This window comes from Sordaria macrospora, chromosome 5, assembly GCF_033870435.1.
Source record: "Sordaria macrospora chromosome 5, complete sequence".
Taxonomy (NCBI): domain Eukaryota; kingdom Fungi; phylum Ascomycota; class Sordariomycetes; order Sordariales; family Sordariaceae; genus Sordaria; species Sordaria macrospora.
The window spans coordinates 682,786-707,978 of record NC_089375.1 but is presented as its reverse complement, the minus strand read 5'-3'; the positions used below and the strand labels follow the sequence as shown (position 1 = coordinate 707,978).

Genomic DNA, 25,193 nt, shown 5'->3' with positions numbered 1-25,193 from the left:
ATGTGTCGATCTTGCCTGATCTCAACTCATATTCGACTCCCGTCCCCTCGAGGTCATCAAGGAAAACAGAAAGAAATGGGGCACATCTGCCAGATTGACCAATGTGCACGTCTCTTCCCCATTCCTTCTCATCTGGAACAGTTCTTTGTACATGACGATTGTCGCGCCAACCAAACCATAAAGGCTGATCTCTTTTTACTATTTGGTATCTTCCGCCAGGTTCTGGACTGACTCGTCGAATCTTCATCCTTGAGGTTCCTCCTACCACTCGCTCATATCAGTTTGATCCGCCGTGACTCAACACCATCGAACAATGCCACCGCCATGCCCTGGAACCTTCCCACCCGGCTATAGACATAAAAACCGCCATCGACATCAAGCTTCTCCTCCCTGAGAAGAAGGCCCCCTATTGTTGGCCTCTCTCCGAAGACTCTTTCTGCCAACATACCCAGACACACCAGTCTGCAACCGTCTTGATCTGCCTCCCCCGGAATGTCAAGTCTGTGATCAGCCACCCAACGGCCGTCTATCTTCAAGCCGCCGTAATAACGATGAACCCCCCCAATGTACTCAGGGGCAGGCTCAATCATGGTTTCGGTAAATAGGTCGACCTTGACGAGACGGGCACCGCCTATGATCAGATTCGCGCCTTTCAACGCACCATACGGGTCGTCGTACTTGGGGGATAGGTTGATCTCCTCGATTTTCCATTCTTCGCATATGACTTTTTGCGTATCTCTCTCTCCTTCTCTCTCTCTGTCTTTGTCTTTGTCCTTTTCTTTGGCCTTGACATCTCGGTCTTCAACCTCGGCATTGGTTGGAACCGTCTCGGCTGCCACAGCTGGCATCTTCTTCCTCATGGACTTAAACCGCCTAACAGGATCCATCGGGCCAAAATTCACACGCCCATTGACTGATGCCCACGACCAGCTGGGCGCGACATAACCTGCTGTCGGTCTTCTCGCGTCGACTTTGTCTTGGACGTACCAGAACAACTCGTCCTCCAGCCGTGAGCTCCACATTCCAGCCACGTATCGCGCCTGAGGGAAGTGGTTCCGCTGATAGAACTGCGCCATCCCGGACAAGGCAGTCAGTTTGTCCGTGTCTTGGGACAATACCCGCTGGCTGTAATCCAACACCATTTTCCACCACTCGCGCTCACTTTGGTAGGCCGACAGCAAGGAAGAAGCAGTAACGGCAGCGGGAGTAACTTGGAGATTGCCATCACAATCTTGAAGAAGGTTTGTGCTTTGTTGGCTCTTCGTTATCTCCTCCCACTCCTCCCACTCCTGTTCCGGATCCAACCCACGATAAGCACAGTTATGCCACGGCCGCTGCGCCATTGCCTTTAGCTCCGCGCACTCCCACAGCACTTGGTTTTTGGCATAATGGATAATCCTCCGCGAGAGCTCGCGTTCCTGGAGCGTCCAGGCGCGCGAACGCAGGGGAGAGATGTCGTCGCAGAGCCCGTCTAGGGCTTTGCCGTTGTAGAGCATTTGCCAGTTATCCAAGGAGTAGAAGAGTCGGAACCGGAAAGGAAAGGGGTCGTCCATGTAGCTTTTTACGCTACCACTATCGCTATCACCATCACCAGCGGGATAGGCATGTGAGGGTGTCATAAGATCCATATAGGAACGGCCCTCGCTTAGCGGCTCCAAGTGCAAACCCTCGCTACTGTCCTTGGAGCTCAGCGCAGATAGTGTGCAGGAGGAGTGGGAGTATACCTTGGCCATCAAACCAGCTTCGTGTGCCCAGTCTTGCTCGTCATCTTGAACGATGCAGAGCGAGTCAATCCAGAGGTATCGGTAGCCTAATTTGCGGGTTATTTCGATCGCATCTTGAAAGGTCCTGGGCAGCTCGAGGAAGGGAATCCTTTGCATCCGCTGGGCTAGGTTGGCCTTGATTGTCGTCGCTGGACGCTTTTCCGGCGGTCCCCAACAGTGACTGAGTGTGAAGTAGGGCGGTGGGAACTTGTCCATATCCAATTCTTGGCCCATCGGTGGACTCGAAGACACGAGCCTGACATCTTCGCCGAGGTAGGATGATTTGCTATCCATTTGGAAAGCTTGAACATCGAGCAGTCTACTTGGCAAGAAATTAGTGCCTGTCGTCCCCATGGTCTTCTTGATCTCGCAGCATTTTGTATGGTTCCGGCGACAGTTGTCCAACCAATCTTTCATCAACAAGATGTTATTCTCTGGATTCTGATCGCCATATCGCATAGGCGGCTGAAACTTTGGGCCTACCAATCGTCATAATAGTAGGTAAGGTACTTGTAAGCATGAATGTCTTTCGCCAAAGTCCCCCCAAAATCTCGGGGAAAACAGACAACCAGTGTACACGTCCAAAACTCAAACAACAGAAAAAGGAGAATAAAAACTTACACCAACTCCCCGGCACACTCACCACCTTCACCGCGAAAAGCTCCCGATTGCTCAAACAAACAATCTTATACTCCCAGTAGTCATCCCTTCCCTTTACGTCCATCCCAATCACTTTTTCCCCTTCCCTCCCAAAAACCAGCGGCACATCCAGATACCGCTCGTCATGTCGCGGATCCATCGCCGGCGGCGGTGGCATGTAGTAGGGCCTGTCGTAGTTGCGGCGGCGGTTCGCGGCTTTGGTTATCATCAGGCAGAGGTCACATCCTCCTCCTTCCTCTGATTTTCCTTCTCCTTCTGTTTTTCCTTGCAGTTCTTCCCCGCTCCTTCCCACTGCATATTCTTCAACACCGGTTCTCCTTTCACTTCCACTTTTCCTTCTTTTCTTCTCTGCTGTTCCTGTCGCTGTCCCCGTCGTTCCAGCTGCCGCCGCTCTACTAGCCTCCGCCGCCTCCGTCGCCTCCGCCGCCTCCGCCGCCTCCGCCTGCTCCAACATCCCCCTCCAAGACCTCAACGTGATAGTCGTTTCATCGTAATACAAAAAATCGTCCCAAGGAAGGGAAGAAAGCCAGTGCGGGACGATGGCGCAGACGGAGCAAAGCCTGGGAACCATTAGCTACCTCTACAAGGTATATCTACCTAGACAAGTGAGGTGAGTGAGGTAGGTCTTCCTAGTAGCGTAGAGGTAGGTAGTGATGGTTAAACTGACAACTGAAGAAGGCGAAGGGAGAGGAGGGGGCATGAAAGGTAGAAAGCTCAAAGACTCAACATGTTGAATATGGAATGTTAAACGCTGTGCACGCAGAACAGTAGTTCCCGAGTTCTAGGAGGTAATATGAATGGATGAGCTCGAATGAATGAAAGAACACGCAATGCAACTTCGCGTTTACAGGGGGCAAAGCCAATGATATTGCTTTCTTAAGCGCTGGTGCTACACTTGATGTTTGGCCTTCAACCTGCCCCGCCTAACCCTGGCCCTCCACGGCTCAAGCGCTGAGCGCTGGATGGATTATACGCCGTTGATCCCATTATGAAACTCATACATATTTCCTGGCGAGCCCGGGTCGGGTATCTTTCTGCTGCTGTTAATGATCTTCTTCACTTTCCCTTCCAAAACCTATCCACGAACACAAATTGTCACTTCAACTGGGATCATTTGAGTGTCAGGCTGTCGAGTCAGCAAGGCTAACGAGAAGACATAGGTACGGCGTTTAGTATCATCCATCTGCGTCTACCTCTAGGATTGACAGTCGGCGTACACCTCTATGGTAACCCCTAGGGGTAAGAACACATTAACCCTAGTTCTAGTGACCGCAAAATTCCATCTCCTCACGGATAGGTCACGACGGGAAATATGGGTCAATAGACAGTTTCGTTATGTGTACAATTGATGTCGGGCCTGATCATATTTGCATAGCTGAGTAACATAAAACTATTTAACTCAAGGGAATGGTATCATACCAAGATAAAGAAAGGGAAAAGAGAGCACCAGCCTCACCGCGAATCAAGTATACTGTCACACGGACATATGCTACACTCCTGGTGGCATACGGGCATATGCTACACTCCTGGTGGCATACGGGCATATGCCACACTCCCCTGGTGGCATATGGGCATATGCTACACTCCTGGTGGCATACGGGCATATGCTACACTCTTGGTGGCATACGAGCATATGCCACACTCCTGGTGTCAAACGGGCATATGCCACACTCCTGGTGTCAAACGGGCATATGCCACACTCCTGGTGTCAAACGGACATATGCCACACTCCTGGTGTCATACGAGAAAGACCTACATGTATGCAGATCACTAGATGCCTTGGAACCTCAGGTGACAAGGACCCGTATGTACTAGATAGGTACCGTTTTCCTTTTGGCATAAGAAGGCCTTGAAGCCCAGCCTTCCTCTAGAGGTTGAAAGGACCAACAAGGCCTTCGAGACTAAAGTAGTTTATCAGCGGAATTGAACCATTTGTTCCAAGCTCAGAAACCTGCCCTTGTCACATATACTCATCGAAACTCGTGACCTCCGTTCATTCGTTATTCACATATCCAAAATTTATGGCATCATCCCCTTTCCACTCCCACCCAACCAAGCTTAATACCTCCGATGCTCCTCCCTACCACCATAACCTCCTCCGTATCCTCCACCACCTCCATATCCACCACCATATCCTCCTCCGTAACCCCCTCCGCCACCATGATGGCCACTTCCCCTTGAACCTTGCCCGGTGTGACAAGGGCAGTGTTTTGGGCTTGGAACAGTAGTTCAATTCCGCTGATAAACTACTTTGGTCCCGAAGGCCTTCTTGAATCCTCTGAAGCCTTTCCATCCAGGCCGGGCTTCAAGGCCTTCTTATGCCAAAGAGGTTTGGTGCGTACTAAGGTACGTACCAAGCCTTGTTGCTTGAGGCCTCAGGGTATCTATCTAGCGATCTTCATACATGTGGATCTTCCTGAGTGCCTTCAACCATTCTACTTCCTTCTTCTGGCGCCGATCCTTGTTCGGCCGCTCTGATCCTTGCTTGGTTGCTGTGATCGCTTCTGTGATGACCGGGGATTGCCTCATCTCGCTTACTAGCGTCGTCGGCAGTTCGATGGTTGGCTCGCTAGCCTGAAGGCATTGAGAGGGGCTTGGGTGAGCAATGCTGGTAGCTGAGAGTCTGGCCAAAGTGAGGTTGAGCCTCGCGGCCTGCGGCCACCGGGCATTCATGAGGCTGATGTCAGGCATTGAGACTCTGCTAAGCCTCGGCAACCTTAACCCAGAACTATGGGCAAATGTCCGTGTGACACCCGGGGTATCCTCTTCCATCACGCTCTTCGCTGCTACTCCTACTTTCACGACTTCCTCTCCTCCTCCTACCCTCTCTACCAGAATGTCTGTCGTCCCTATCATAATGCTGATCATAGTTTCTCTCGTATGTATTAGCCCTTCCGCCATGTGGGTAAGGAGCACCACCGCCACCACCTACTGGACCGCCATAGGGGTAGGGAGGAGCACCACCTGCTGGACCGCTGCCGTAGCCACCGTGGCTGGGAGTGGGACCAGCGGAGTAGCCAGCGTATCCGCCGCCATAGCCAGAGGGACGAGGAGGAGAGGGGGGATGTCCAGCGCCGTAGGGGCTGTGAGGGGGGCCGCCATAGGGAGGCTGGGAACCATAGGAAGGTCGGGAGGGGTAGGAAGGCTGGGAACCATAGCTGGGTTGGGAAGACCCGCCGTATGATGGGCCAGAGGATCCCCCGTATGAGGGCTGCGAAGGAAAGCCGCTGCTGCCCTCATACGCTTGGTGGCCGGCATGGTGGTACCCAAAGGACGCAGGGGCGGGTGAAGGACGACCCGAACCGTAGGCAGAAGATCCGTACCCAGAGGAAGAGAGGCGGCTACCGTAGAAGTGACCCGGTGGGGAGGCAGGACGCTGATCGGCAGAAGAAAAGTACGAGGCTGCCTCGCCATGGGTGGGGATCTGGTGATGGGAGGAGGAGCTAGAGGAGTAGCCATACTTGCGACCAGTAGAGGAAGAGGGCCTACCGTCTCCTCCGCCAACAGGACTGGAAGTGTCAAGTGCGCGGGTCTGAATCTTGCTCCAGAGGGAGCCCGCAACCTTGCCGTGGCCACCATCAGCACCGCACCCGGTATGACCGCCACCGGAGCCGCGATCCATGGGTTTACCGTTCAGAACATGGTTGTGGCCTTCCTTGACGGACTCGGACGAAAGGAGATCATCGTAATCATAGTGAGTCTCCCGGGTCCACTGCAGAACGGTGTCGTACATCATACGTTGAATCTCAATGCGCTCGTCGCGGTTGGCGGGATGGTGGAAAGCCCGGAGGACGTCGTCAATCATCTCGTCGACGTACCGGTATTGTTTCACATGGAAGCAGAAGGGTCATTCATGTTCAGATTGTCAAACCTTCAAAGGGAAAGGGGTATCGGTGGTGGGGAGAGCCTGCTGAGTCGACAAGGAGAACATATGTACTTGGCTTTAATGAAGTCCAGCCGATAGAGCAACATACAACCAAAAGCCATCTCGTCAAAGAAGTGTATATGTACTCGTTAGGTCTTCACAACCTTACCCGTTTTTCTAAGGTACCTACCTACACCTACCTTTCCTAGCTCTCACCTCCTCGCTCATCCTACAGCCGTCCTAGCTGCTCTAGCACCGCCACTGACAAAATGAATCCGCACAGTACTATGTTTGAGTCCTGCCACTACCACCAACACATGACAGTCGATATGGGAGTGATGGATGAATGGACAGCCCCTCATTCTTCGTACTCCAACATGACCTTGCTGGTTTGTACTTGCTGGCTTGCTGACGCTCATGTGGCTTTCGTTCTTGGGTTACGTTTCATGGAAGTTCAGATTAGAGTTATCCGGTACGGACCTGAAGTATCTCAGAACGACGGATCGAGCTCATCCACATATGCTACTTGCCTGTATGCCACATCTCCGTCATGGACGTGTTTCTCAAGAACCAGGCCCTGGATGGCTTCACCCGTCGCTGAAATCGAGATACCCAGACATACAAACGTGCCCATAGCTGAAAAAACCGCAGGATCATCCAGCTCAAAAGACCCGACCGGTTTGCTGTACTTGCCGTAGAAGTTAAAGAATACCACACTCGAGTGTCTGTGGACCAGTCCTAGTGTGAAAATACGAGCCCCGGTCAGGACCAGCGTAGCACCTTCTCTGAGTGCACCGTACTCATCACTGTGGCTCGGTTTCCCTTTAATCTCCACCACCTTGAGTTTGTTCAACCACACCACCGATGGATGATGGATCTCCCGGGTATTTCCGTCCAGATAAACGTCAGAAGTGAGCGGTAGGTACCTACTGTATTGCCCCTTTCTGGTTTGCCCAGGATCAAGTGGGAGCAATATATCCCGATCCACGGCTGTAGGCTTGTGCTATGCCCGACAGAGCAGGCAGCTTGTCGATGTCTTTGGTCGGGGATTGCTCGCTATATCTTTCTAACAGCTCGAACCAACGGCTTCTCAGTTGGCATTGGAGCAAGCGATTTTTGTCGCTGTTTACGCTTATGTCGAGGAACTCAAGGCCGTATTGTTGAATTCCACCGAATATCTTGAGACCCTCAGTACTATCCTTGGAGCTTAGGGCCGCAAGTGTAAAATAAGAATGTGTATAGACCTTGCCTATTATAGCAGCCTCCTTGGCCCAGTCATCCACATCGCCTTGAATGATACAGAGAGAATCAATCCAGAGATATCGTTGGCCCAGCTTTCGTGTCGTATCTACGGCGTCTGGAATGTTTTTGGAAGGTCACCGCAAGGTATCTTTTCTATTCTGCTTCCGAGGTTCGTATTAGTTGTGACAACTGGTCGTTTTTCTGGTGGCCCCCATCAGTGGCTCAAGGTCATATAGCCCAGTACTGTGTCTGAATCTTTGCTTTGCAAGAAATCTTCTAAACGTAGAGATACTAGCCTTACATCGTTGCAAACCTCGGACGCTTTCAGGTCCAAAAGTCTGGTTGGCAAGAAATCCTTCTGGGTTTCGTTACAAACTGTATGGTTGCGCTGGAAATTGTCGAACCAACACTTCATCGGCATTTGTTCGACATCAGCGGTGGAGTCTTGATCGTTCAAGATAAGTGGTGGAGGCCCTGGATACATATTATGCACAGAAATCGTCTGAGCAGCGTTGCGGTAGCAAAAGGGGATCGGTGGAGTCACTTACGCCACCAAGAAGGAGCTTTGTATAAGTAAAACCTTGCCGACGATACCGACCCATAATGGCAAGTGAGTTCAAATCTTTCATCAATGCCACCAGAGAGTTTTTTTCTACGTTTCCTGAGCTTGCCTTCTTGCGTGTCTGAAAGGTCGTCCACAGAAACGTCATGTCCATCAACGGTGTCGGTCCAGACACTAGACCTATGTCTTGCATGGAGGAAAAAACATAAACGACATCCTTTTCTCTCTGCCGTTTCTCGTATCGTTCTCAGCGGCTGGAGTGTGGCGGTAATGGTCTCTTCTTCTCCGTCAGGTTCCGTTACCCAGAACTGGGCCGGGATTTGTGAGTTGCAGAGCTTCGCACCATCCTCGAGAACAATTGATTGATGATCAGGCTGGACGCCGTCGATAGGCACGCCTAAGCGTCCTTCTGGGAATGTCTCCATGGTGGAGAGATTTGGACTCTGTGAATGGCAATAATCGGCGAGGATAAAAGTTTAGTTTTTATTTTTGGGAAGACTGCTTTTGAATGACAGGTCGAATTAAATGTTGCACGAGCAGAGGTGAGCTTCGACTTGAGGGCGAATGTGAAACAGATCAAGAGATAGACACCCAGTTCAAACTCCCGTTCATCCTCCATGCTGTTGCCTGGCGGCTGACAGTCGGCAACACTCAAAGTGGCTGAAGCAAGCGGCATCTGATTTCAAGAGGCAGTAACCATCCCGGATCCCCACCTACGGTTGCTCTAGCGCTTATTCCCATCTTTAAGAAGGTGCCACCCTTCCAACCTCCACATGTTCCTGATCATTATCAAAGAGGTAGACCCTTTCGGTTTTCTCGTCCCCTGCTCATCCTCTGCTCCATCAAGCTCCCTACCTCAAATCATATAGTAAGAGATCCAAGTACCGCGATGTAGCGAAAAAAAGAAAAACAGACCCACCACCAGATAATAACATGAAGACATATATGCGTCCGGTATCTCTTTCTCAATTGAAAAGAACATTTCTACGGCTACTAAGACTGTGAAGGGCGATGATACTACCGGTACAGGTAGTTATGCGGGCCTGCGTCTTGCATGCAACGACGTCATATCGGCAAGATAATTTTCAATCCAGGCGAGTCACTTCTCTTTTCCATTGCCACAGGGGGGGAATATCTTTCATTTATTGACATCGCTAGCAGATGGTACTCCCGCTTTCCACATATTGTGTAGTTCGGGCCATGGGTTTGGTCTGGTTGGTACGAACAGGTTGGTCAATCTCCGTTAACCACCCACCTATATCAGTTTGATCCGCCGTGGTTCAACGCCATCAAAATATTCCACCGCCATACGGTGGAATCTTCCCACCCGGGTATAAACACAAACACCGCCATCGCTATCTACATCAACGTTCTCCTTCCTGAGAAGAAGACCCCCTATCACTAACTTCTCCCTGAAACCTCTTTCCGCCAACATGCCCAGACATACCAGTCTACTATCGTCCCGATCTGCTTCCCCTGGAACATCAAGTCTATGATCAGCCACCCAACGACCGTCTATCTTCAAGCCGCCGTAATGACGATGGAACCCCAAAATGTACTCGGGGTCTGGTTCAAGCATGGTTTCGGTAAACACTTCCACCTCGACGAGACGGGCGCCGCTTATTATCAGACTTCCCCCCTTCAGCGCACCACACGGGTCGTCGTACTTGGGGAGTACGTTAACCTCGTCGATTTTCCATCCTTCGCATACCACTTTTTGTAGAGCCTTTTGTCTTTGTCTCTCTTCATCGTTGTCCTTGTTTTCGGTCTCGCTGTCTCCGTCTTCACCCTCGGAATCAGCTGCAATGCTCTCAGCCGCCACAGCTAGCATCTTCTTCCTCAGCTTCTTGAACCTCCTGACAGGATCCACTAGCATCCTGAATGATACACGCCCATTGACGGACGCCCACGACCAGCTGGGCGCGACATAATCCGTCGGTCTTCTCGCGTCGATCGTATCCTCAGAATCCCAAAACAACTCGTCCTCCAGCCGAGAGCTCCATAGCCCGGCCACATACCGTGCGTGAGGGAAGTGGTTGCGCTGGAAAAACTGCGCCATCCCGGATAAAGCAGCCAGTCTGTCCGTGTCTTTGGATAACAGCCGCTCGCTGTAGTCGTATACCATGTCCCACCATTCTTTCTCACTTTGGTAGGCTGCGAGCAGAGAGGAAGGGGTGAGAGCGGTAAGGATAGAGGAATAGGCAGAGGAAGAGGCAGAGGCAGAGTCGGTGGCCTGAACCGAACCATCATCGCAGTCTCGAACAAGGTTCAGGCTCTCAAAACTCTCCGCTATCTTCGGCCACTCCTCCCACTGCCATTTTGGGTCCATTACCACATAGGACGAGTCATGCCACGGCTGCTGCGCAGTCGCTTTCAGCTCCGCGCACTCCCACAGCACCTGGCCTTTCGCAAAGTGGATGACCCTCCGCGAAAGCTCGCGCTCCTGCAGCGTCCAGGCCCGCGAGCGCAGCGGCGACTTGTCGTCGCACAGTCCGCCTAGGACCTTGCCGTTGTAGAGGGTGTACCAGTATTCTCGGGAGAAAAGCATTCGGAAGCGGGGGGTGTAGGAGAAGGTGTTGTCCATGTCGCTTTCTTTCTTTCCGATTCCAGTGTCAGTGTCAGTACCAGTACAGGCATTAGTACTACCAACGGGGTGCGACGATGGCCATGGGGTGGGCAAGATAATATCCATAAAGGAACGGTCCTCATTCAACGGTTCCAGGTGCAAGCCTTCGCTGCTATCGTGGGAGCTCAGCGCGGAGAGCGTACAGGAGGAATGCGAGTAGACCTTGGCCATCAGACCGGCTTCGTGCGCCCAGTCTTGCTCGTCGTCTTGGACGATGCACAGGGAGTCGATCCAGAGGTATCGATAGCCCAGTTTGCGGGTTATTTCGATGGCATCCTGAAAGGTCCTGGGCAACTCAAACAACGGAATCATCTTCATTCGTTCGCCCAGGCTGTATTTGGTTGTTGTCGTGGGTCGCTTTTCCGGCGGTCCCCAGCAGTGACTTAGCGTGAGGTAGGGCGGTAACTTTGTGTTGTTGTTCGTATCCGCCTCTGAGCCCATCGTTTTTGGTCTTGAACTCAAAGAGACGAGCCTGACATCTCTCCCAAGATAGGAGGTCGCTTTACCGCCTGTTCCGAATGCTTGAACATCAAGCAACCTAGTTGGCAAGAAGGAATCCGCGCCCGTCGTCGTCTCCGTGGTCTTCTTGATCTCGCTGCATTTTGCATGGTTTCTTCGGCAGTTCTCTAACCAATCCTTCATGAGCAGGATGTTGTTTTCCGGATTCTGGTCGTTATACGCCATGGGCGGCGATAATTTTGGACCTGTATTATCATCAAACCGCACGAAAAACAGATTCGCTGTAAGCAAATGAGCGTTCTCCCAAACACAAAAAAAGAAGAGGAAAAAAAGAAGAAAAAAACCGCCAAAGAAAAAACCGAAAACACAGGGCACAAGCACATCAACAGAGAGAAAAAGAAGAGGAAAAAAAAAAGACAAAACTTACACCAACTCCCCGGAACAACCACCACATCCGCCATGAAAACCTCCATATTCAAACAATGGATCCAAAACTGCCACTCGTCAGGTCTCCCGGCCGTGTGCGCCCCAATCGTCTTCTTGCTTTTCCTCCCAAACACCAGCGGCACGTCTCGGTACCGCTCATCGCGCCGCGGATCCATCACGGGCGGCAGGTAATACGGCCTCGCATCGTACGGGTAGCAAGACTTGCGGCTGGTGCATTTGGTGATCATGAGGCAGAGGTTGCATCCTTTGTCTTGTCCTTCTCCTTCTTGTAGTCCGATTCCGAGTTCTTGTTCTCCCACTCCATATCCATATCCATACCCGTATCCCCTTGCTCCTCTTGCCCCCTTTCCCGCGTTTCTTTCCCCTTCTTCGTCTCCATCTCCTTGAACTTCATAAAATTCTTTTTTGCCCCATTTCCCTCCATGTCCCTCTCCGGCTTCATATTCCTTGAAAAGTTCGTCGCTTCCACCTCCACTTCCACATCCATTGCCGCATCCATTCCTCTCCGCCGCCGCCTGTTCAGCCTTCTCAGCCTGCGCCAACATCCACCTCCAAGACCCCAAAGTGACAGTCGTGTCGGTATAAGAGTACGTGAATTCCGATGCGCCCTTTGTCGGATCCCAACATAGAGAGGCAAGCCAGTGCGGGACGATGGCGCAGATGGAACAAAGGGTTGGTGGAGCCATTTTGATCTCAAGGGAAGCTGGAAGCTAAGCCCCTGAGAACCCAAACGGGATCGGGCGGAAATAGGGAGGAGAGGTATAGAGCTGGACTCAAGGTATAAGTCAAATCAGATGGTATAGGGTGGTTATAAGAGAGGTAGGAAGGAAGTGGTGGCCTGTAGTGGTAGAGATATGGCTTGATGAGAAATGGTGAGGACAAGACAGAGGGGAAGTTGGTGTTCATAATGAGTTAAGTAATGAGTAATGAGTAATAAGGTGAGGTAAGTTTGTGAGGCAAGTCGAGTTCCGCTGCAAGTAAAGTAGCCGAAGTCGCTTTACTTACTCGCCTCATTTCAACTCATTACATTTATATGTGCTGAGAATCCAGTTCTTTACAATGTCTGGCGCTTGGTACCGTGTCCGTCCGTCCCTCCCGCGAAAAGTCTGTCCCCGACGGTTGTTCGTTTGACCACTAAAGAGGGGAAGAGGGGGGCGACTAAAGAAAGTATATAATTATTGTATTTTGGGACCGGAAAAATAGGGTTTCCGGCTTTACTTCCCAATGAAGCAAGTAATTTCAACGCTGAAATGAGGCAAGTAGAACGATTTCAAACGAGTTGAGGTAAAGCGACGGAAAAAAAAACTTACCTCAGCTCATTATGAACACTGGGGGAAGGATATAAAGAAGGAGTTAACTTAACATGTCGAATATTGAATTTGGGGCGGCAACTGAGAGAGGTGGTGGGAATTGACATAGATCAATAGGATGGAATTGAACAAATACGCAAGGCAACTTTGCATCGCACGGGATAGGGGTACCTAGGTAGGGGGATGGCACCAATGAAGTTACATTCTTAAGCGCCGGTGCTACACTAACTGGACTGCCAGGCCTCCTGAAGCGCTTGAGTTGGCCGTTTGGTATGCCCATTGTCATGATATTCTAAGTTTCATAGATCGGGTATCTACTGCTGATCATCATGAGATTCCTGAGGACTCCAGTCTGGCGGGGATTTATGAACTGGCCTAGCTTCATCAATGAAGAAGAGGGAATATTTTCCGTCGATATTTCGAGATCTCTTCTTGGCGTCTTAGACATAGATGGCCGTACGTCAATAAGGAGATATACTGGGTTAGGGGGATCGTCGTTCCAAATTCACAGTCTCTGAATAACCCTCACCCGAAAATACTTTTCTTGGCACCCACTGTTAGCCGGTTGTTAGTGGCCGTGCTAGGATTACCCTATTTTTGGTGCAATAGATATCGGTGGCCTAACCCACCGCTTTTCTATCATTTCGAACTCGGGAAGATACATTCGAAACTACAACCACGACCACGACGGCGGCCTTTGGAGACTTCACCGCCGTCTCGCCCCCAGCTATAGCTTTTGAAACCGAGCTCTTCAAAAGCATCTTGAGAAGAAAGAGCGCCGGAGAGACGACAGCTTGTTGGGGGGCGAGCGACAACCACTCTTCGGAAACCTCCCCCTTAGAACGCCGCTTGCTGGACCTAAAACGGCTGGGTCGCATTCTAATCGGAATTTCCTTCTCAACCTCTTTTCATTCAACATCGGAGAAGACCGCATTCTCCTCGGATAATATACACTTTTCAAAACCTCGCAATGTCGGGGTTAGCTTAGGAAAAGGGTCTTCCAGATGGTTTTTCGAAACCGCACAGAGATTATGGGTTTTAACGCAAAGCCACGCCATAGTCCGACTTGGCTGACCGATGCTTTTTCCCCGCACTTATGTACCTATGCCCAGCCGCCGTCGCGGGCACGACTCATTAACTAGTATTGGTAGAACTTAGTCGAAAAATACATTCATTCAATCATTCATCGATTCATTCATTTATTCACAGTCTCTGAACACTGCATTCAATAAGTCAAGCATATTCTTATAACTATAGGATAAAGCTATCGAACGGAAGGGAATGGTATCATACCAAAAAGAAAACAAAAAGGATCTACCAACCTCACTGCGGATCAAGCATACTCATTGAACTTCGTAACCATTCATTATCCAAAATCATCGTTTCCATCCACATTGTGAATACGCACATCTCTGTCCACCACGTAACCAAGCTCAGTATCTCCGGTGCTCTTACCTGCCTCCATAACCTCCTCCATATCCACCACCACCATAACCACCACCATATCCCCCTCCGTACGCTCCACCACCACCATGATGACCACTTCCCCTAGACCCTTGCCCGGGGTATCCTCTTCCATCCCGCTCCTCGCTACTACTCCTACTACCATGGCTTCTTCTCCTCCGCCTGCCATCTCTATCACCACGTCTGTCATCTCTCTGATAATGCTGATCATAATTTCTCTCATATGCATCGGACTTTCCACCATGCGGGTAAGGAGCACCACCACCACCACCTACTGGACCGCCATGGGGGTAGGGAGGAGCACCACCTGGTGGACCACCGCCGTAGCCACCGTGGCTGGGAGCGGGACCAGCGGAGTAGCCAGCGTATCCGCCGCCGTAGCCAGAGGGACGAGGAGGAGAGGGGGGACGTCCAGCGCCGTAGGGGCTGTGAGGGGGCCCGCCATAGGGAGGCTGGGAACCGTAAGATGGCTGGGAGGGGTGAGAGCCGTAAGTAGGTTGAGAGGGGTGAGAGCCGTAAGTAGGTTGAGAGGGGTGAGCGCCGTAGGCAGGTTGAGGGGGGTAAGAAGGCTGAGCACCATAGCTGGATTGGGAAGAACCGCCGTATGATGGCCCAGAAGATCCTCCGTATGACGGCTGCGAAGAGAAGCCGCTGCTGCCCTCATAAGCCTGATGACCGCCATGGTGGTACCCGAAGGATGCAGGGGCGGGTGAAGGACGGCCCGAACCATAGGCGGAAGATCCGTGCCCGGAGGAAGAGGGGCGGCTGCCGTAGTAGCGACCTGATGGCGGGGAGGCAGGGCGTGGGTCGGCGGAGGAGAAGTAAGATGCTGCCTCACCGTGGGCTGGAACCTCGTGATGAGAAGAGGAGGCGGAATAACCGTACTTGTGGCCGGTGGAGGAGGAAGACCTACCACCACCTCCAAAGCCGCCAGGGATAGAAGTGTCCAGATCACGGGTTTGAATCTTGCTCCAAAGAGAACCAGCCACCTTACCGTGGCCACCATCAGCGCCGCACCCGGTATGACCGCCACCGGGGCCGCGGTCCATAGGTTGACCGTTCAGGACATGGTTGTGGCCTTCCTTGACCTTATCGGATCTGAGGAGCGTTTTCCAGTCATAATGAGTATCCTTGGACCACTGATATACGGTGTCGTACATCATACGTTGAATGTCAATGCCCTCGTTCCGGTTAGCAGGATGGTGGAAAACTCGAAGGACGTCGTCAATCATCTCGTCGACAGGCACACCGGGGTTCTCCCACGCGTAGACAACTCGGCTGGTGTTGTCGGAATTAGCAAAGGTTGAACATAAGGGGGGAAACAGGAGATACCTACGGAACTACGTATTGAAGAATGGTAGCGGCGACGCGACCGGCGCACGAGTTCAGAATGTTGGTAAAGTGATCCTTGGAAAGCATAGAGTGCGTAGGATTGTCGCACTGAGGATTATCCCACGGCTCGAGCTGCTGCTTTGCGCTGGTCGCGATGAGACCAGATGAGCCCTCCTTCAACACTTGGGTGACCTGATTGATGATGGGGCGCAGGAAAGGAGCCAGCAAGCCCAGGATGAAAGCCGTGAGAGTCTCGCTGATCTTCTCCAACAAACTTTCCAAGCCGGGAATTTTCTCAATCATGTTGTTGATGGACCTGACAATCTTGTCACGGAACTCGAGGATTGGGTAGATCTTGGCCGCAGTCTTGACGGGGTCAAAGTTAGGGCTCATACCAGGAACAATGTTGACATTGCCAGCGGATCTACTGTTGTTTTCCTGCTCCTGGGCTTCGGAGGCAGCCTTCAGACTACGGGCCGTGCTGGCATAGTTGTCACCGACGCCCGGGAGCTTGGAAACAAGGGAGATGAAGTCCCCGTCATTGCTAGAGGAGCCGCCCAAGTTCAGACCAAAGAGACTAAGGCCGCCGCCGCGGGAAGAACCAGTACCGGATCCCTTGGTCAGTACTTCAGCATTCAGGAGGGCATTGTTCATCTCGTCAACCTCGGACTGGGTGAAGTGATCGTTGGCCTCGCCCAATACAGAGTGCAAGAAGTCGACTCCTCCAAAGGTGCCCGTGACTAGGGGATAAACCCACTTTCCATTCGTTCTGAGATGTACCTTAGTATCTGTGCCAACGTGGGGGAAGACTGTGCTGTGCCCCATCTCGATTAGGGCCAATTCGCAGTAGTTGCTGTGGGCAGGAAAGTCCTCAAAGGTATGAAGGGCCTGTCCCAAGCACCTCAAGGCCTCGCACAGGTCAGACTCCTTGCCTTTGCCATGAGAGCCGCTGGTATATAGACGACCATAATGCACGCAACGCCGCAAACTGTAACGGATATAGCCAGCACTGGTGGTTTTCCAGCCGTCGTGAGCATTGGCCGCTGCTTCGTTGGCGATGTAATTTTTCATGCCCGTGAATCGATCGATTTCGAGTTCTCGGGGGTCTACCGGTCCTCGTAGTCTTGGGTCATACTCGCGGGCATCTTTTCCATCAGCGTAGCCGAGAGGGTTGTCGATGTGTTCCTCGGGTCTGTAAACGCCCAGACGCTCCTCGGTAACTTCGAACTCTTCGGTAGCGTATCCGTGAGCCAGGAAGGAAAGAACCCACACCTAGTGACAAGAGTTAGTGGATGGGATGAAAGTTGGGCTTGGCATTAATGGGATCGAAGACTTACAATGATGCGAATGGTAGCCGCATTGACTCCCTTCAAGCTGCCAACATCGATAGCCTGGGAGTAGTCTCTGAGCCAGTTACCAAAGTAGGTACGCCCAACCATCATAGTCGTCCACTTTTTGCCATTGATGAAGGCCAGAGTCTTGAGAACATCTTCGATATCGCCATGTCGCCAGTTGTGGCCCTCGACCTGGGCGATAGAGGGAATGTTGCCGGCACCGAAAGCTGCGGCCTTGTCTGGGAGAACAACCAGAACAAGAGCTAGGACCAGCAAGACGCTGCCCCAGCCTATCCTGAGACCCGCCATCGTTGTGTAACTTGGTGTGTAGCTTCGGGTGTTGTTGTGGTGTATGCACGCGTAAATCAATGAAGTCTTTGCTCAATTATAGAATGTAATGTAAGAGGTAAAAAATGACTTCCAGCATTTGCCGGAGAGATGATGTAGCTAGAGATAGTAGGCGCAATACTTGAAAAGAGCGCGTGACTCAGCTACCTATCTCTTTGCGCAAAAGGTGTGCCTCGCGGACGTCTTTGGAGCAGTACAATTGGAGGAAACTTGGAAGACAGAGTAAGACTGGCGGCCTGAAGCTGGAAAGAGCGTCCAGTGGGCAGATTACGGACTTTTCAAGAGGATGGGGATGGGGAAGGCACGGCTAAGCTGCGACCTGAAGAAGAGCTGAGCTTGATCAATGAGGAGCGCCAAGCACCCCAAGCAGAGCCCTTGACGTCAGATTTTGACATCCTCCCATGTCGCAACTACACCGAACACTTTTTGGAACGGGGACCCGAGGCTGGTGCTTTCCCTTGTGAACAAATCGAATTGCGTTGTCCGCAGTCAATGCTTCAATGCTCTCCAAGCTCTTATCCCATCTCGGGATTCAAAGCTGCTTCAAAGCCGTTGCTGCGGTCGCGGCCCAGTTCCCAAGAGTTCCCAAGAGTTCTTGGGGTGGAGCCATGGACTCCATGAATGATCCCGCCGTCCCATCTCAAAAGTTCATAAAGTTGTCAGTCACGCTGTTGTCCATCTGGAGGTTTGACATGGATGATGTTGAATCCGAATGACTTTACGATATCAATCCCGTTGGACATACTGCTTTCCCATCTAAAAGCGGTATAACTCCATGCGGTTCCATCTGCATTGTCGCACTTTGTCTTTCATCCAAACCACTGTCACATGAAGCAACAAAAGGAAACCCACCGACAGGAGCAAAAAACATTGGCGACGGAGAATTGCACAAGTCCTGTCCCGCCCTCAGTCTTGTGCCCACTTTGCTCATCACCTTGCCCCGCCAAAATCCCTCCAAACTTCCAAAGGGACCTGCAGTGGCTGAGGTGGGGAGAATAGCAAGCAATCGGCAGGCACCGCACCCGACCGACAAGTGGGGCGCGATAACACGATGACCAACCCATCGCCAGGGTTGTCGTCGACTCTAGGGTTATGCGTGCGGTTTCAGAGAGATCCAGACACAGTCCAGGCAAGATGCAGCGAAATCAATTCTCAAGAGAAAGAAAAAAGAGTTCGATTTCTCTGCCCTGCGGCGTCTTGGCGGACCCACCGGCACCATCGGATAACGCCACCCTCTGCTGACCGATTTTACGCGCATTCCGTGTACCGGGGACCACAGCGAGTGACAGCTGTCGCGCGCCCCCGGGAACTTGGGAACCCCTGAAATCCGGACTCGAAAAGTCGTCCGTTCTCCAACACGCAAACCACGACTTGCCCTTCCCTCTCCGCGGATCCTGTAACTCCAATATAACAACCCCTTTCCCCGTACCTACATTATTTCACTTCCTATTGCCTTTTTTTAATGCTCCAGTCTGGTGTTTGAGGTTCCAGTCCCTCCTTTTATAAACTGTTCGACATCCCCGCTGCTAGGTAGCCCGTATCTTGCTTGTCTTTTGGACTGTTTTTGTTCTTTCACCGCCCAAAAAGTTATAAGCGAGAAGCGAGAGAATCCCATACCAAAACATCCCAGCACTTCCGAGAAACGCCGCCTTTCACATTGCAGAGAGCATAGCATCCTGCGACAACAATACAGCCACCATGCCGGGCGCAACTCTCCCCACCTTCACCATCGACCAGGTCGAGTCGCACAACTCAGCAAAGTCTTGCTATGTCACCGTTGGCAAGAATGTCTACGACGTGACCGACTTCCTCGACTCTCACCCCGGCGGTGCTGAGCTTGTCCTCGACTGGGCCGGCAAAGACATTGGCGCCATCCTCAAGGATGAGGCGTCGCATACTCACTCCGAGGCCGCATACGAAGTCCTTGACGAGTCGCTGGTGGGATTTCTCGAATCTGGAAACGATGCTTCAGCGAACGGAAAGGCAAAGGGCGGAGAGAACGGAACAGAAGAGCAGTGGGTTCATCCTCGGACGGGTATGTCCTGCGAAGAGGACCTCAGCAAGGACACCGACTACAACGCCGATTACAAGACACACAAGTTCCTCGACTTGAACAAGCCGCTGTTCATGCAGATCTGGAGAGGTGGTTTCTCCAAGGACTTCTACCTTGACCAAGTCCACCGTCCGCGCCACTACAAGGGAGGAGAGTCTGCGCCTTTGTTTGGCAACTTTCTCGAGCCTCTGTCAAAGACTCCCTGGTGGTTGATTCCTCTTGTCTGGTGGCCACCCATCTCTTACGGTCTCTACGTCGCATTCTCGGGCTTTGGTAGCGTTGCTCCTGTGGCCGGCTATTTCGGATTTGGCCTTTGCTTCTGGACATTGATCGAGTACATTCTCCATCGCTTCCTGTTCCACCTTGATTAGTGAGTATTCCCACACCATCCAGCGCAGCAGTTGAACACGAGTACTTACCCGTTTCTTTCTAGCTACCTCCCTGACAACCGCGTCGGCATCACTGCCCACTTCCTCCTCCACGGCATCCACCACTATTTGCCCATGGACAAGTACCGCCTCGTCATGCCACCCACCCTCTTCGTGGTCCTGGCCGCTCCCTTCTGGAAGTTCGCCCACGCCGTCCTGTTTTACAACTGGTACGCCGCCACGGCTGCCTTCTGCGGCGGTGTCTTTGGCTACACCCTCTACGACATGACACACTACTTCCTTCACCACCAGAACCTGCCCGCCTACTACAAGGCGCTCAAGAAGTACCACCTTGCCCACCACTTCCTCGACTACGAGAACGGCTTTGGAGTCACCAGCGCCTTCTGGGACAAGATCTTTGGTACCGAGCTTGTGTACAACACCAAGACGAACTAAGTGCCATGCCCAGGTGGACTTTTGGAGTCTAGAGTTCGGACTCGCTTTTCTTCACACAGCCCGACTACACCTTCGCAAGGCGTCGTCGTTGGAAGTACATACCTATTTTAAAAACAACCATTTTGTAATGAAAGAAAACGGAAAAAGACTGAGTATGTACATAGAATAGGATTCATGAAGTATTGACGTCGTACATACGCAATAGGGTGGGCAGGAAATTCTCTTATCATGGGTTGGGCAGGCAGGCAGGCAGCAAAGGGAAACAAAGAGAAAAGTAAATGGGAAGGGTTTGTTTGCTTCTGTTTGGGCTGGTCGGCGGCCTGGTTGATAGGCCAAGGAGATGGATGGGGCGTCTAGCTGTTGGGTTTGGCCGGGCTGGACTGGACTGGACTGGACTGGGCTGGCAGCAAGGGAGGGAATCATCATGGATAACATGTGTTGTTGCTTTTTTCGGTCGTTGGTCAATACCCCTAATGTTAATATGAATGACTTGGAAGTGCTAAAGTGAATGGAATCGTTCAACTGAAGAAGTGTCTGATGCGGAGCTGATGCTTATATCGCCTTGTTGTCAGGTCAGGGCGATTGGTCGAGGCGTGCACCTTGTTGGCTGTTATGGGTTCTACAGGAAATCTTGAGCTTTACCAAAACATACAGCGATGGGGTGTAATTTACTGTAGAACGGCCCAATCTGAAGAAATGCGGTCACTGCAATTCGCCTTGGCTCCGAACAGTTTCTGCGAGCGGACGTCACGTGCGCCCTAACAAATCCGTCTCGGGCGACCGGCCAGCCAGTGAAGGGCCGCCACAGCCTGAAGTCCAAGCGCCCAGACCCCTTGAGGCTGCCATTTCAGTTGAATCCATTTTATTGCAAGACCGGAAACTGCGACTCCGCTCCCAACATCCACCTTGACAATCCACCAACATACTTGCGCAGGACCAGGCAACCACGCCACTTTTGCTGCTCTAGTCACAGAGCGCTTGTTTAAAATCGTGCCGAATCATCAACTTGTCGACGCCACATCGATCTGAATACACCGATATAGACCATTCCGGATTACACAAAATGTCGGGCCTAGACGTCGAGGCACTCCTCGATTCCACTGCCTCCAACAAGGAGCAGATGGACATTGACCCTCCTACCACCAACGGCGACGCCGACCAGAACGGCTCCAAATCAGAACGCCGTGACCGTGACACGGACCGCGACAAAGAGCGCGACGGGCGAGACCGTGGTGATCGTGATCGGGGCAGAGATACCAGCAGGGACCGGGCCAGGAGACATCGCGACCGCAGTTCGGGCCGCCTTCGCAATTCGTCGAGTGAAGCTGGTAGAGATACCCCCCGCAGTGAGGCCGGAAGCCACCGAAGTAGGCGTCGGAGCCGGAGCCGTGAATCTGGCCGACACTCACGCCGTCACAGAGACGGAGATTACTACCGAGGCCGCGGAGGCCGCTCCCGATCTCGCTCCCCAAACCGCTACTACCGGCCCCGGGGCGATGATCGCCGTGGCGGTGACAGCTACCGCCGACGTGACGACGACCGCCGCAGCGGCAGAAACACCCCCCGGGTCAGAGATGGCACCCCTCCGCCCCTGACCGAGGACGAGCGTGATCGCCGCACCGTGTTCGTCCAGCAGTTGGCCGCCCGTCTGCGCACTCGCGAGCTTAAGGAGTTTTTTGAGAAGGTCGGCCCTGTTGCCGAGGCCCAGATTGTGAAGGACAGGGTCAGCAATCGCTCCAAGGGGTATGCTACACCGCGGTCCATCTGTTCCGCATTATCTTTTAAGAGACGCAGGCTAACAAAAGGTTGACAGCGTTGGTTATGTTGAATTCAAGAGCGAAGAACACGTCCAAGCCGCTCTCCAGCTCACTGGCCAGAAACTCCTAGGTATTCCTGTCATCGTCCAGCTTACCGAGGCTGAGAAAAACCGCCAAGTGCGCACCACGGAGTCCACTGGACACCACCCCAACTCGATTCCTTTCCACCGTCTTTACGTGGGCAACATCCATTTTAGTATTACGGAGCAAGATTTGCAGAATGTTTTTGAGCCCTTTGGCGAACTCGAGTTTGTCCAGCTCCAGAAGGACGACAACGGCAGGAGCCGTGGTTACGGATTTGTACAGTATGTCCATCACATCTTTATTTTCTTGAAAGAAACAGCTTTGCTAACTCACCAACCCCGCTAGGTTCCGTGACGCTGGTCAGGCCAGAGAGGCCCTCGAAAAGATGAATGGGTTCGACCTCGCTGGTCGCCCGATTCGTGTTGGACTTGGAAACGATAAGTTTACCCCAGAGTCCACTGCCAATCTCCTGCAGAGGTTCCAAGGACAGAATCATCATCAACAATTCCAGGGATCTGCTTTCTCGGGCGCCGGTGGACGTGGCCCCGCTACTTCCAACTTTGATCGCGCTGGCGCACGCGACAACGAGAAGGGCACCGGTGCCAGTGCTCTCGACGACACCGACGTTGCCGGTGTCAACTTTAACAACTATAGTCGCGATGCTCTCATGAGGAAGCTGGCACGAACTGACGAGCCACCTGCTAGCGTTGTTCCTGACCGACAGATTCTCAAGCCCAAGACGGAGACCAAGCCGCTGCCTGTCAACGTGAACATGGCCAGTCGATGCGTTGTTCTTCACAACATGTTTGACCCTGCTGAGTACGTCCACCCCCTTGTCCCTCGAAGGCTGATGATCTGATGCTAACCGTTCAACAGGGAAGAGGGTGAAGACTGGATCAAGGAGCTCGAGGACGATGTCCGCGAAGAGGCCGAGGCCAAGTATGGCCACGTCGTTCACATTTCTCTAGATCCCAACTCGGCCGGCGACATCTACCTCAAGTTCGACAAGGTCCAGGGAGGAGAGAACGCCATCAAGGGCTTGAACGGCCGGTATTTCGGTGGAAGAATGATTACCGCTGCGCCTGTTGTGGACGCGGTCTACAGCAGTTTGTTCTCTCGCTCAAAGGCGATTTAAGACGCTAATCACGACTTTTGACTGCGTTTCCTAGGCATTCTTCTCTGTATGTTCTCCTCGACCTAGCAAGTCATGAACAGATGCTAACATGAATACAGAGTTCCGACAGTCCCAACGAGGGAGCGATGGTCACTTATTTCTAGGATCCCTTTTGACTTTCATGCCGTCAAGCGAGCAACTTGTCCTGCGATATACTCTCCACCCAACCCTACAACAACCAGCGCAACCAGCACAACCACCGATGGACAGCACTCGGCATCAGAGTTTAGTTCTGCTCTTTCAAGGTTTCACGGCACAAACACCACACCAGGTCATCGCAAGGACCATTGATCCCTCGCTGATGAGATGCAAATGCAGACAATCGTCCCCGCTGCCCTCTTCTCAGTATCATCTTTCGAGACCGAGGAAGTGACTGGGTGGACTGGGGGTTTGCCTACTGCTTCTTATTCTGCAAAACGGCCTTTTCCACACATCGGCTAAAGCGACCGAATACTGATTTTCTGTCTGCACCAGAAGAGCCAATGAGAGACGACCTTTGCCGTCCATGGCGACAGCGCAGATTCTCACCACATGCACTTGCACGGCATTCGAGCCACGGGGAGACTTGTTTTGTTCTTATGCATTAAACGCCGTGCATCACGCAAAAAGGTATCAACCTCTCTCCCTCCAGAGCTCGACACTTTATCCTATAACCACCGGTGGCGTTTCTTCAATACAATGACCTTGTTTTCATAGATGCATTTTATTTCGTTTCGTCCTATAACGAAATTTGTTTAGATTCGGGAAAAGAAAATACAAGAAGGATGATATGAAGCTTCGATGATTGCGCTTTGTTTGTGATGATGGTGACAACTGTGAGTGAAGGTTTGTCCGCGCCCTTTTCCTTCGTTCTGGTCGGAATGGGAAGAAACCATGAAAACCTGACTGTGTGTGCTAGTGATCGATATGTCCACGGACACTTAAGTGACTTGGCATCACCACGGTTCTGACATGTTCACAAGGGTTTGATACGGGCCGTATTGTAACGTACTGATGATGGTCGCTACTCCGTCGCTCTTGATTCCAATCCTACGAGTGTAGGCTAACTCTCTGATGGAGAACCTGACGGCAGGCCTCTTGTCTTTTTACTTTACAAATATTCGCTCCTGTGTTTACTACTTCCTCTCTAGTCTCGACTCTCGACCAGTTCAGCAAACGGATATGCTATGCCATTTCCCGATTCAACTTGAGGAAATCTCCGTTCCATTCTGAGAAACCATCATTCCTCACTCAATCGCAGAAACGGTTACGAGTTCAATATTCTACAATTGGCAAACGCTCGGAACCTCTCCCATGGCGATCGCTCCAACTTCGTGTCAACCTTTGCTTCAAACCTTTCAATAACTGTTACTGGTCACTTTTTTTTTTTTTTTTTGGAAGGACACAGATGACATCGATTACCAATAGTGGAAGTAAAACATACTCTGCTGGCTAGAGCCTGGCAACTTGCCCGTCAAACCTGAGTATCGGACTGTGATCCTAGTTGCCGCCCCTCATCCAACAACCTGCCAGCGCAGACTTGGTTGCCGGCATCAACAACTTGTCACTTCACCTTCACAAAACTGTTTCCTCGACAAGTGCTTGCTATTGTTGTCCAGCGACAGCGTCAGCTGGGTTTGGTCAAACCCTCTCATCCCATCCCATCTTATCTCCTTCCACATAAGATGGACAAAACAACCGATGATAGCCGGGTCTGGCCACACAGGGATTAATAGTTGAGATGAAATAAGTGACCGGGCAACAAGTGCAAACAGTCATGTCATCGTGCAGCGGTGTGATCTTGTCTCTCCCCCTTCCGTCTGGTCGTCTGTCAAGAGCAATTCGTGAACGTGTGCCCAGTGGCTTAATCCTAACCCTGTCCTGTCTTTTGCCTGCTCCGGCGTTGCTTG

General features: G+C 51.9%; 6 protein-coding genes across 6 annotated transcripts; 2 read left to right on the top strand and 4 right to left on the bottom strand.

The window, feature by feature from the left end:
- Positions 1-161: 161 nt before the first annotated feature.
- SMAC4_07217 (uncharacterized protein) lies at positions 162-2,994 on the bottom strand (the record flags this gene model as incomplete). Its single annotated transcript, XM_003344601.2, has 2 exons — positions 162-2,242; positions 2,385-2,994. 2 exons carry the CDS (start codon positions 2,992-2,994, stop codon positions 273-275), a joined length of 2,580 nt encoding a protein of 859 aa, XP_003344649.1. The 3' UTR covers positions 162-272.
- Positions 2,995-5,151: 2,157 nt separating this feature from the next.
- Positions 5,152-6,228, bottom strand: SMAC4_07218 (uncharacterized protein; the record flags this gene model as incomplete). The annotated part of the gene is made up of 1 exon (XM_066090588.1): positions 5,152-6,228. The coding sequence occupies one exon, from the start codon at positions 6,226-6,228 to the stop codon at positions 5,152-5,154; it is 1,077 nt and encodes a 358-aa protein (XP_065947083.1).
- Positions 6,229-9,232: 3,004 nt separating this feature from the next.
- Positions 9,233-13,008, bottom strand: SMAC4_07219 (uncharacterized protein). Its single transcript, XM_003344603.2, has 2 exons — positions 11,605-13,008; positions 9,233-11,422 (listed from the first exon to the last, which is right to left on the bottom strand). Exons 1-2 carry the CDS (start codon positions 12,308-12,310, stop codon positions 9,348-9,350), a joined length of 2,781 nt encoding a protein of 926 aa, XP_003344651.1. The 5' UTR covers positions 12,311-13,008; the 3' UTR covers positions 9,233-9,347.
- Positions 13,009-14,385: 1,377 nt separating this feature from the next.
- On the bottom strand, positions 14,386-17,720 carry SMAC4_07220 (uncharacterized protein; the record flags this gene model as incomplete). The annotated part of the gene is made up of 3 exons (XM_066090589.1): positions 17,068-17,720; positions 15,735-17,002; positions 14,386-15,676 (listed from the first exon to the last, which is right to left on the bottom strand). The coding sequence occupies exons 1-3, from the start codon at positions 17,371-17,373 to the stop codon at positions 14,386-14,388; spliced, it is 2,865 nt and encodes a 954-aa protein (XP_065947082.1). The 5' UTR covers positions 17,374-17,720.
- A 1,172-nt stretch (positions 17,721-18,892) lies between these two features.
- SMAC4_07221 (uncharacterized protein) lies at positions 18,893-20,782 on the top strand. The gene is made up of 2 exons (XM_003344605.2): positions 18,893-19,835; positions 19,899-20,782. The coding sequence occupies exons 1-2, from the start codon at positions 19,111-19,113 to the stop codon at positions 20,287-20,289; spliced, it is 1,116 nt and encodes a 371-aa protein (XP_003344653.1). The 5' UTR covers positions 18,893-19,110; the 3' UTR covers positions 20,290-20,782.
- Positions 20,783-21,179: 397 nt separating this feature from the next.
- On the top strand, positions 21,180-24,073 carry SMAC4_07222 (uncharacterized protein). The gene is made up of 5 exons (XM_066090590.1): positions 21,180-22,032; positions 22,103-22,411; positions 22,476-22,949; positions 23,007-23,311; positions 23,364-24,073. Exons 1-4 carry the CDS (start codon positions 21,353-21,355, stop codon positions 23,263-23,265), a joined length of 1,722 nt encoding a protein of 573 aa, XP_065947081.1. The 5' UTR covers positions 21,180-21,352; the 3' UTR covers positions 23,266-23,311; positions 23,364-24,073.
- Positions 24,074-25,193: the final 1,120 nt, after the last annotated feature.